Source organism: Onychomys torridus, chromosome 19 (genome assembly GCF_903995425.1).
Source record: "Onychomys torridus chromosome 19, mOncTor1.1, whole genome shotgun sequence".
NCBI lineage: Eukaryota > Metazoa > Chordata > Mammalia > Rodentia > Cricetidae > Onychomys > Onychomys torridus.
In genome coordinates, this window is record NC_050461.1 from 16239052 (window position 1) to 16251867 (window position 12816).

General features: G+C 43.6%; 1 protein-coding gene across 1 annotated transcript; it reads left to right on the forward strand.

Moving 5' to 3' along the window:
• Positions 1-350: 350 nt before the first annotated feature.
• Calhm4 (calcium homeostasis modulator family member 4) lies at positions 351-3261 on the forward strand. Its single transcript, XM_036168641.1, has 2 exons — positions 351-911; positions 2875-3261. Exons 1-2 carry the CDS (start codon positions 351-353, stop codon positions 3259-3261), a joined length of 948 nt encoding a protein of 315 aa, XP_036024534.1.
• Positions 3262-12816: the final 9555 nt, after the last annotated feature.

Genomic DNA, 12816 nt, shown 5'->3' on the forward strand with positions numbered 1-12816 from the left:
TTGCTTCCTAGGCAGCATTGGTTGATGCTTAACATTTCTTGTTGTACAAAGTGGTGTGGAGCTAGATGGAGGGCATTTGCCTGACAAATGTGCTGTGGTCATCCACGACTGGATGTTGAAAAGTTCTCTCTTTCAGACAAAACTGAGACCCCCTTCTCTTTCTCTGGTGTGAATTTATGAGCTCAGGACTCACAACGCACATGAGAGGACTCCAGGATCCTTTCAACATATAAGGATGTCGGGTCACTTGACACAACCAGTTAAACCAGCGCAAGCCTATAAAATGGTCACGGCTGGTGGAGTCCAGAGATCAGAAGGGGCCACCAGCTGGCTGGGTCAGAGCTTCCACGATGAGACCAAATCTCAATTGTATTCTCTCGTCTCTGCAGAGAGGTGGAGCGTGCACCAATTCTCTGATTGCGATTTTGACTATTTGTGGGCAGCAACTGTTCTCCTCCTATACATTCAGTTGTCCGTGTCAAGTCGGGAAAAATTTCTATTACGGTTCAGCTTTTCTCTTGGTTCCGGCCTTGATCCTTCTGATCGCGGGCTATGCTCTAAGAGGCCAGATGTGGACAGTTGCCAGCGAATACTGCTGCTGCAGCTGTACCCCTCCATACCGGAGAAGCAGCCCTCTGGAGAGGAGGCTGGCCTGCCTCATGTTCTTCAACATCACCAGGAGGGCGCTGGTTGCTCCACTGACATGGCTGACAGTGACCCTGCTGACAGGCACCTACTATGAATGTGCGGCGAGTGAATTTGCCTCTGTGGACCAGTACCCAATGTTTGCTAATGTCACTGCCAGCAAACGGGAGGAGATCCTAGCTGGATTTCCATGCTACACGTCAGCTCCTTCTGATGTCATTCCAGTAAGAGATGAAGTGGCTCTTCTGCACAGGTACCAGTCACAAGTAAGTTTATTTTTTTCTGTCGTACTATTCCAAACTCATTAAAGTTCCTGTGAACATACTACATGTCCGCTGTCTCTCGTATTATCTGACTACAGAGCACGGGTTAGATCCCATGCATCTGGATGAATTCTACTGGATAGCTGCCTGCACACAGTTAGGATGCTGGGAGTCAGTAGGCCTGCTTATCTCCTGGTGCTTTACCATTTAGTAAGTTTGTTATTAAGTTGTACAACTGCTCTGTGCTTCACTTTCCTGAGCTGGGAAAGGAAGACAATAATAGAATCTGTCACTTAAATGGTTGTGAATGAGAAAATTAACTAATACATTCAAAGAGCTCACGACTGAGCCTAGACTCGGTTAAAATAATGATGGACAGTATTATTATAAATATCGTAAGTATTACCAGAATAGTGCTACGTTTTTCTGTGTTTTCACCTTTATGCTCTTCTATATTAAGAATCTCTTCTGAAGTCACAGGAAGCTCAATTGTGTTTTTAAAATCTCCAATGATGGCTCTAAATATAATTTTCATGGACAAATTAGTGTCAGGGAGTGGGATGGGATAGGAGGAACACTCGAGCCTGCAATAGGTTCAATTTCAGAAGTGTAATTTTTCATTTTGGCAAAGGGATGAGTTAAAACATATTTTCAAAGCACGTATCATAAAAGCATCTTCTGTCTTAAAGTCCTAATTGCAAAGGCTTCCGTGGCTTTTGGCCTGCTATCCTTCAGTTATTTAGATACTGTTCAGTTAGAAATATCACAGTCAAGACATGGAATCCTGAAATGCTGCAATAATATTCAATTGAAGAAAAATCAGAAAATGTCCATTAAGATATACTTTGTCAAGTTGGGTTTTTTTGTTTGTTTGTTTTGTTTTGGAGTTTCTCTTGCTGTTGTTTGTTTATTTTGACTAGTCACAAAAACCCAGCTCAGCCAGAGGAGCTTAAGAAAGCTTGTAGGAGAAAGGTCAGATGCAGAGGACAGTTGGACTGCCCACCTGTGACTGGATCCTGTTAGCATTCCTAAAAGCGCCTGTTAGCATACCTAAAAAGTTCACCTTCTTTATTTTACCTACCAGTTGCCAAATGATTTTTTTTGTTGTTGTTTGGTTGGTTTTTGGTTTTTCAAGACAGGGTTTCTCTGTGTAGCTTTGTGCCTTTCCTGGATCTCACTCTGTAGCCCAGGCTGGCCTCGAACTCACGTACATCCACCTAGCTCTACCTCCTGAGTGCTGGGATTAAAGAAGTGGGCCACCACCGCCCAGCACTAAATGTTATTTTAAAGAATGATATGGAAGGGAACAAAAAGATTCTAATACAAACAAAAAAGTCAGTGTTTCAAAAGCAGTTACTAAGTAGTCAAAATAAAGCTAATTCATCTAAAAAGGAAAACAATAAGGAACTTCAAGGTATAGCCTATAATTGTTTGCTGACTTCTTTGGTTACAAAAGATAAGGGGAATGCAGGAAGACATGTCTATAAGTACTTGGTAGCAGATTGTTGAAGACATCTTGGGAGGCTACCATTAGTGCCTATGACAGCATCATTATCAAATATTAATTAAGCCCCCAACAAATGCCTGGGTCTGTACCTAATGATTGAGAAGCAAGATTGGGTTATAAGCAAAGGACAAGGTTTTACCATTTTATATAAGGGTAATTGGTGGTTCATAGCGTCTATCACTTCAAGGACAGTACTTAGAATCCATCCCACATGAACAGGTCAAATTCCTTTGTAATATGAAAGCTACACTGAAATGACCTGACTTGTCCTTCCATCATGGCTATTTCCACATCAGATGACCATCACTGTATATTATATTTATTAAAAACCGGAAGCAAAGACCCACATTTTAGTTCTGAGGTTTGTAGGACTCCCTCTTACCATGACTGTTTCTTGCATATTTGCTGTATTGATTGATGCTTGCGTCTACTAATTATATCCCTACTAATTATGTGTAGATGCTGGGCTGGATTTTGATCATTGTGGCAACCATTGCTCTTCTGGCCTCCAGCTGCCTGGCAAGATGTTGCTCTCCCCTCACCTCTATGCAGCATCACTATTGGGCCAACCACCTCCAGAACGAGAGGGCGCTCTTTGAACAAGCTGCCGAGGAGCACTCGCGCCTTCTCATCAGACATCGCATCAAGAAAGTGTTTGGGTTCATTCCTGGGAGTGAAGACATCAAGCATATCCGTATCCCTTCGTGCCAGGACTGGAGAGATATTTCCATACCCAATATTCTATGTGTGGGTGACACCTCCCAGGGTCCCTATAGCTTCCTCGGAGACAGGGTGGTTGAGGAACATGAGGAAGACAGACAAGAAGGTATTGAAATGAAGCCTTGATAACTAGCTACGCCTTTCAAAGGTCAGGGTGCTTGATTTCCTGATGCTAGAGTTTCAGGGGGCAACCTCTTCCTTTGCTATCTCTCTGACACTTACTTACAGAAGTCCATCCAAAATCTTATTTCCAACATCCATTTATAGAGAGACAACCTCCCCATACTTATGAAGTCTCAACATGTGTTCATAACGACTAGTGTGTCATGTTGGTCCGTTTTAAATTGGTGCAGGATTTTAAGTCATGTCAAATTGGAATTCAGTTATGTTACTGGGTATCTGTGTGAAAATCAATATTTCTGAGTGTTATTTTGTCAAGTGTCCATATTAACTACCTCAGAGAGCTGTTGAGAAGGTCGGGAAACACTTAAACTATGCGTTTCATACGATGAACGCAAGCCAAAGTCACTTCCCTCCTTCCTCTCTGAATTATGTCTTCTCTCACTGTCTTCCCTCACACTAATTTTTGGTTTACTCCTCGTCTTCATTTAGATGATACTTTTTATTTCCTTCTCCTCTTTCCTCACATCTGGATATGTAGCTGACTAGAGGGGAGGGTAGACCAAGATGGCATTTCTGAAGTGGTAAGGGTGAGGAAGGTTTGGAGTGTCGTCTGTGCTCAGGGAAGAGGACACACCATCACGTTATCATTAGTGTTATGCTATCCTCAGCATCACAGCAGAGGTGTCTGTAAGACAACTTCTTACAAAGTTTATCCTAAAAGCATCCCCTCTCTGCTCCACACCAGGGGTCCCAGCTGAGTCCTTTCCTTGCCAATTTTTTCCTTTATGCTCAAAATATATTTGAGGAACTAAAGCGTGAAGTACAACTTTTAGTTGTTTCTACCCTACCTTCTGGAAGACAAGGATCTGAACCAAATGAACTACTGAAGTCCCTTCCTCATCTGATAGAATGTTTATGTTCATTGTTATACAGGGGAATTAATGTGTATAGAGTTTTCTGGAATGATAGTAGACTCAGGTTGCTTCTTCACCGAGTTGAATCTTTAGTGTTCTCTAAAAACATCTACTAGCATTCTACTTTTGAAAGAGTATTTCAGGGGCTCTGGGAAAGCTGACTCTACTTTATCAACTAACTGTGTACTCAGTGATGATACAATGTTACAAAAGCAATATTGGAAACAGAGACGATATATGTTGGGAAAGGCCATGCAGGTTCTAGTTCCCTCTAATGCCAGAGTTAGTAAATGTGGAAGACGTTATCTATTTTATTCTCAAGATTCTCTCAAAGCTCTAGAATTCCCAGTCTCCACGGATACAAGAGCTTTTGAACTTCCTCTGTTCTGGGACTTCCTAGAAAATGAATCATTTTCACCATATTCAGGACTAGTCTATTAGCTTTCAGGACCTTTACCTTGAAAAGAGACTCTTCAGTAAGGTTTTCAATTAACAGCACAACCAAGGACTGTATGAAGTTATAGTGTTACATCACCAGGAAGATTAACAGTTGCCTATGACAGCACCAGGAAACAGCCTGGGCTGCCTTCTGAAGCCCTTTCTACATCAAACTCAGAGCATGACATAGAAGGTCTACCTTCTGAGTCAGTTAAGCGTGATCATGGCTTTTTGGTAAAAGGAGATGGAGAAATCCTCATCTACACAGCTTCAAAGAACTCTTAGCATCTATATGAACATTTGAAGAACAGTATGTATTCTTGGGATTACATTGTACTGTGTATCATCCACTTCAAGTAAAATAAATTGACGACCCCCCCCCCATACACACACCACACACACACACTTTTGGTGTATTCTTTTGTTCCATAGCTAGTTAGGGAAAACTTTTTTTCATTAAGAACACGGCACTTCCTCCCCTTTATGCTTAATGGATTTATGTAATTATAAAACACGTAATTAAAATCAATTATATGTGCTAACACACCTTGTATTTTGCTGCCAAGTGACTCTGGCTTGGCAGAGAGAGACTTGCTGATTCTGCTCTGTCAGCCCCACTTGCTACTCCACCAGGATTCAGATCGCCTCCTTCCCCAAGCCCAGCGACGGCGGACCCTGCTTCCTTTACGTCATCGACGCTGATCTGTACGGAACTTACGTACACGCTGTCATCCTCCTGTTTCTGTGCTCTGTGCTCATTTCCAGCTGTATTTTTGTTTAAAAATTCAAACTAATAGTTGTAATTAGAAACAGCAGTGTGGAGGCTCAGCCCTGAGGAGTGCTCGGTGCTCCTTCGGAGGATCGGCATTCTGTTCCCAGCACCTAAACGTGGTGGTTTATAACTACTTAACCTAGGGGATGATCCATCACCCTCTGCTGCTCTCCTCTCGCTCCTGTACAAATATGACCCACGTGTGCACGTGGACACACACACACACACACACACACACACACACACACACACGAATAGTTTTAAAAAAATAAGAAAAAAGAAACACGTGTGAGAGTTTGCTGTTCCTCCAGTTTGTACTAGAAGGCGAGCACATTAGCATTCACATTTTGAAATAACATGACCGATTAAAGGCTTTCTGAATGCAGAGTGCATATACATTTGTTATCTCAAAACATGTCAGGTATAGAGACACAATTTTAGTTTCAAAATGCAGCATATCAAAATTTAGATATGATCATAAAGGAGTGGCAGGCTTGGGGGAAGACAGATTTCAAACAAGTTGTGTGAGCAGAAGGTGACCTGGATGGCACCAAGCGCACAAGTGGGACTTCTGAACGGAAAACGGATGGTGGTCCTAGATAGACAAGCCACAGTATTCTTGGTCTAAATCATTTTGTGTGTGCTAAGCTCAAGACTGATAAAACCTCTCTAAATTCAGTGTATAGGAGGCTACAGCGTTCACGTATGGTTTCCTCTGTTGCCATCTAGTGGTTTACATGAGCATATGCACCTATCTGTAGTGGGTGGCGGCAGTACAAACTGAGCGTTAAAACAAAACAAAACAAAACAAACAAGAAAACCCTGAAGTGCTCCAAAATTTGAAACATTTAAAACAGCAATATGATGGATGAGGAATGCCCAGTCAGCAATTCTACATAAATATTCCAAACCTGAAAAAAAAAAAATCTCTGACATCTGAAGCTCCTCAGATCTCAAGCATTCTGAATACTCGCTGGCCCAACTTAAGGAGATCAAGACATTCACCACGTGCCAGTGACTTATAACTATGGCAAATAGAGTCACATATTAGGGAACAGCTTCACAAAACGACATTAAATAATGTGAGGGTTGACAGACTTTTTTTTAAAAGTCTTACACGAACAGAGTACTTCCTATATGTACAATTATTTTACTAGGTTACAAGTAATTAACTCATCAGTCCTCTGAATCCAGCTTGGTTGACACTCACAGTGTAACTTTCTCTATTTTATTAATGAAACAGTTGAGACACTCAGAGGTCTAGAAATTGTGCAGAAGGTCAGATCACTTTATGCGGGGAAGGCAGAATGCAGCCCAGCTCTCTGACTTCCAGTCCTGCATTCTGTAGTGCTGAGCTGTGCAGCCCTGGGACAAAGCTCATTGGTCCTTCTCAAGTCTTCTAGGTGTGCCCAGTCACCTCATACTCACAGTTGGCTCCAAGAAGAAGGTGCAATATCACATTTGAACCAACACCCCCTTTCCACCCAAACCTCACCTGCAAACATAAAGGTTCACTGCCAAGGCATTGTGGTTTTTGTTTGTTTGTTTGTTTTGTTTTTTTGTTTTTCCCAAAGTGACTTATTCGTACCTGCTGGCGACTCAGTGTGGACTACACAGTAGCTAGCAACAATAATTCCACCATTCCCAAAGTAATCACAAGCCTGTCCTAGAGTCCCAAGTTCTCTCTCTGTCTCTCTGTCTCTGTCTCTGTCTCTCTCTCTCTCTCTCTCACACACACACACACACACACACACACACACACACACACACACACACACACGAAGGACCCAGGCAGGCCAGCACTATGAACTGATTTGTTTTCAGGAGGCCATGGTTATGAAGGGTTGAAGCAGAGGTCAGGGAAACTGTCTCTCATGACTCATAAGACATTATGGATGTCAGTCTCTCTGGAACCTTAATTTTCCTTTGTATGAGCTAGGAGAGGATGATTAAGTTGTAGGAATGGTTGAGTAAACCATTAGGATCACAGACTTATTTGAAGAGTAGTTCTGGAGAAACCTATTTTGAACAAATACCCTGTAAAGTGTAGTTATACTTTCACATGCCACAGAATTTATACTCAAAGACCTCCAAATCCTAGCCCTTGCAACTTGTCAGTGTAATTTTTTTTTTTTATGAAATGAGACACTTTGCAGATGTGGCCAAGTTAAATGTTTTTAGATGAGGATCTATTCCCATGTAGTCATAAGCCATTTCCCCACAGTAGGAATCAATTGAAGCACGTGGCTATTCCTAGGGAATCACAAACAATACTTACTCATCACCGATAGGGAACTAACAATAAACAGAGCAAAGATTCAAATTCTACCACGTGCAACTTGGCAAGCCAAGGAATTGACTGGAATCATTCATAGGAGTACAAGCGAGGGGGTGCTTACAGGAGAAGGGTGACTCAAAGACTGTGCATCACCCCAAGCCCGACCATACACGGGTTACAACTCAGAGGAGGTAGACCCTTGGGGTTCTCTGCACCATCTTCACTGTTGATACACCTTTGGAGAAGGAGAAGTCTTGTGAATCAGGTCAGTTTTGAGGCTGCCAGGGACTCTTGAAATGTTCTATTCCTGAGACTTGAGGAACCTCCTTCCTGGAGCAAATGTTTCAGTCTGGAGTACATTTCCACACTGGAAAAGGAAAAGTCATCACTGAGTGTCCAGCATCGCAGAGGAAGAGTGTCGTGAGCTAAAGGATGTGGGCATCCTCTACAAATAGGCAAATAGGTAGATGCTTTCTGAGAGTCAGCAGAGGGAACACAGCCCTGCTGACATCTTGACCAGAGGGCACCTGTGTCAGAGTGGCAAGAATTTTATAGAGTTCTTACAAACTACAGGATAATAAACTTGTATTTCTTAAAACCATGGAGTCTCTAGGAATTTATTCTAGTGGTGATAGTGTGGTATAACGGTGACACATCTCAAGAGCTTAGGAATCCACAAGCTATGGATTCTCTTCAAGGCTGTTTCTAGCACAATATTGTGTCTGCCCTGGCAGTCTGCTTAGGCAAAATTGTTGCTCCTAGAATCTATCACCTACCCACCTATCAATTTCCTATCTTTCTGTCAATCATCTATTCATCATCTATCTCTATAAAGGTTTGTAAAGAATTAAAATACAATCTAATTCAACTTTAAGGTTGAAAACTGCAAAAAGAAGAGCTCATGTTAGCTTTATTGGATTCATAGATGTGTGTTCTCTCTCTCTCTCTCTCTCTCTCTCTCTCTCTCTCTCTTTTTCAGGCAAGATCTCACTGTGAAGCTAAGGCTTGTCTCAAACTCACTATGGAGCCCAGGCTATACAGTAGCCTGAAATAATGATTCTCCTGCCTCAGCTGACTGAATACCGGGATTACAGAAATATATCACTCCTAGCCTACAGGCTCCATTTGTAAACTACAAATATAATTAAAAATATTTTTTCTTTTAATTGGCAGTTAGCATCAACAGAACTGTGTACTATAAGTTAATTTCATCATATATATTTCATGTAGAAAAGTAAATGCCATGCCAAATGCATGTATACATGTACACCATACAACCCCCCCCACACACACACACACAGGTTTTTTGAGACAGAGCTTCACTGTGTAGTCCTGGCTGTCTTGGAGCTTCTCAGTAGACCAGGCTGGTCTCAATCTCAGAGAGCTGGCTGCTTCTGCCGCTGCCTCCCAAGTGCCAGGATTAAAGGTATGTGACATGACGCCTAGCTAAAATTAGAAGAAGAGGAAGAAGAAGAAGAAGAAGAAAAAGAAGAAGAAGAGGAAGAGGAAGAGGAAGAGGAAGAGGAAGAGGAAGAAGAAGAAAAAGAAAGAAAGAAGGAAGGAAGGAAGGAAGGAAGGAAGGAAGGAAAGAAAGAAAGGAATGTAAAGGAATCTCAGTTCTGTGGGACTTTATGGAGTATGTGTTTCATACATTAAACTGGCTTGCTATTGCAAAGACTACACTGTCGTCCTTTCCTTTGAAGAGAGCCACCGGCGAAACAAGCATCCTTAGTAGACTAATCAAAATACTTTGAGAAAGGTTTTATTTTATTTTATTTTCTAAAAATAAAGCCCAAAGCATCTCTCCTCTGTCCCTAAAACCAAAAAAACAGGTTACTGCAGTCAGAATACGAGGTAATGATTATTATAGAATTCTATCCCACTCCCATCTGAGCATCCTGGCCTTTGAACTTTCTCTGAAGCGACATCGTGGGTACCAGGGTGAACCACGCAAGTGAAGCCCGGTGGCACAGACAGCAGCTTGGATGAGGACTCTACGCCACCTTGTGGTCAGAGATTCCCGGGTGCTCCCCTTTCAGATGCCAACTCCGGCCTGGCCTGTATCCCCAGCACCCCGTTCCTCTGCACCCCGGCACCCAGGGTGGGCTGTGCCAGCCGCCAGTGGCCCGGGATGGGGCTTTCTTAAGAGTCTTCGAGTCAGATCGCCGTCTTTTCTGGCCGCGGGTCAATTTGGAATGCAATGGGGGTGGATCAAGGACTTCCTTAAGCTGGTCTGACCCAGGTCCTCCTAGCTGGCTCAGTGTGTTAGGTGCCTGCAACCAACATCAAAAGAGCCCCTGTTCCAGATGCAATGAGCATGGCTTGAGCAAAGTGTTTGGGAGAAGCGTAGCAAACCTGGCCGATTTGGAAAATAGATGGTCGCTTGCATTTTCTTGCATATTTTGAATAGATGGTTGCTCACATTTCCCTGCATAATGGGTAAGATTTTTATTTGCTGCCATCAAGAAAGCACATCCCAGCACTCTAGAGGTAGAGGCAGGTGGATTCTCAGAGTTTGAGGCTAGCCTGGTCTACAAAGTGAGTTCTAGAAACCCTGTCTCGAAAAGGAAAGGAAGGAAGGGAGGGAGGGAGGGAAGGAGGGAGAGAGGGAGGGAGGGAGGGAGGACCAACCAAACAACAACAAAACAACCCCGCCACACTCTATAGCCTGAGAGATGGCACTTGCGGGATCCCTGGAACCTACAGTGAAAGATTTTTATCTCTGCAGACCACTTTAAAAAGGAGAAAATCTCCAACCCTCATAATCTGCCCCCTTCCATGTATGCAATATCCCCTCATGCGCGCGTGCGGCACACACACACACACACACACACACACACACACACACACACACACACACACACACGTTGTCTATGCCCTATCTTCCAATTCAGGCTAAGCAGCCACCTCTTCCTGTTCTTAAATGTCAATTGTTCATCTGTAATTTTGTATACCACCATGCCATTTTCTTTTCTTTTCTTTCTTTCTTGTTTGTTATGTTTTTTGTTTGTTTGTTTGCTTGTTTTGTTTTTTCTTTTTTTTTTCTTTTTTTCGAGACAGGGTTTCTCTGTGTAGCTTTGCGCCTTTCCTGGAACTCACTTGGTAGCCCAGGCTGGCCTTGAACTCACAGAGATCCGCCTGGCTCTGCCTCCCAAGTGCTGGGATTAAAGGCATGCATCACCACCTCTCTGCCTTTCTTTTGTTTTTTTGAGACAGGGTCTTATTACATAGTCCTGGTTGATCTGAACTTGCTTATCCTGACCAAGCTGGCCTCTGACTCACAGAGGTTGCCCTGCCTCTGTCTCCTGAGTGCTGGGATTAAAGGCATGTGCCACCACACCTGGCTGCAGTAGTTTTTTGTGGGTTGTTTGTTTGTTTGTTTGTTTGTTTTCAGGCTGTAAACTTGAACCAAATCCAAATACCCTTTAGTGATAAGAGAAGTGAAAAGGAGTTTATTTGTAAGGGGCCAAGCATGGAGATAGAAGCCTCAAGTCTTTCTCCCCAAGACAGAGCTTGAATACATTTACAGGATAAGAAGTAGGCAGTTTTATGGCCCTTGAAAGGGTGCCTGTACAGACGGTGAACGTGTTAGTAAGATTTGGTGGGGCTATTTTACACTTGTTCAGGCCCAACCGAAGGGTCAGTAGTTTCAATCAAATGGCCTCAATGCTCCTGAAACATGACTCAGGCTCCTGTTCCCACAAGCCAGAGGCCCCACCAACAGGGAACCTCGTGGCCGCTGTAACATAGTCAGCTTTGAGACCTTCCAAATGAGTAGCATTTAAAACCAACTAAAACCGAAGTAACTAAGAGCAAGTCAAGCAGGAGGGTGTGTGTGTTTCTCCACCACGCTGATGCTCCGGCTGGAGCTATATTATATGCCTCAGGCATGAGCTTGCCTAGACCCTTCACTTTCCTCACAGGAAGGGCTGACTATTTAAGTTTTCATTTCAACTCTAGTTGCCTTCATTCTGTGCATTTGAAGCTACTTGTGTTTCATGAATCCTGTCCTATTCTTTTGCTCCTTTGTTTTTGAGAGAGAGAGAGAGAGAGAAAGAGAGAGAGAGAGAGAGAGAGAGAGAGAAATATGTTAATCCCATCAAGTGAGACTAAGACCACTACCACAATTTTTGAACCAAATTTGAAGCAAGCTTTATTAAATACTGGCCAGGACAATGGACACTGCCCAGGTCCATCCCTGGGGTTCCCAGAGAATGGTATTACATATTTATACATATACATATTAATGTATGAATTACATTAGTCAGAGACTTAGGAAAAACTCACAAGGCCTTCCTGCCTTTGTCCAATCATGGGCAAGCATACATCTTGACGTACTTCCTGCTTATATGTGATCAAGCACATCCTGTACAGTTGGGCAATCAAGCTTGTTTACAGAAGCAAAAACATGTGGCTTGTTAGCTTACATGAACAATAGCCCTTTGGGGCTCACAGGTCACAGGCATTTTTGATTTATAGACCTCTTAAGCACCAGAATTTGAAACACAGCTTTAACCAGAGACTGGGGTGCGGGGGAGAAGGGTGGGGGGTGGTTGGGAAAGAAGGTCAGAGAGGATATGGAAGTTGTCCCTTGCAGGCAGGAGAGAAGTAATATGTGCACATTTTACTCCTTGTCTGCCTGCCTCACTCCTGTTCGTACACAACCGTGGCCCTTGCTTTGCTGCCTAGAATGGAGAGGTCCCCATCGTCTATATGATTCAAAAATAAAGTGGCATTTGGCTTCGTCCAGGGACTCAGCTAGATCTCCACTCTCCATCCTGTCCTCCAAAGCCAACCCCCAGTCTCACCCCAGCTCTGTCGCAGACCAGCTGCCCTGGCCTCTCCTCCACAGCAACCTGGCCCCAGCTCCAGGGCATGGATTGCACAGGTCTTATCCTCCAATTTCCCTTCCCCACTCATTGCTTTATCCAAGCTCCCCACCCCACCCCACCCCACCTTGGGCACTCTAGCCAGGGAAGGAAGTAGCCTAACTTCAGATCTTCACCCCTCCCTCCTCTCCTCCAAGTCTCATCCCAGCTCTGTAGCAGACCACCTGCTGTGGCCTCTCCACACAGGGCCCTAGCTCCCAGCTCCAGTAGGTCACACCCTTTCCCCACCCCCACCCTCATTGCTTTATTCACCTCCCCCAACTGTAG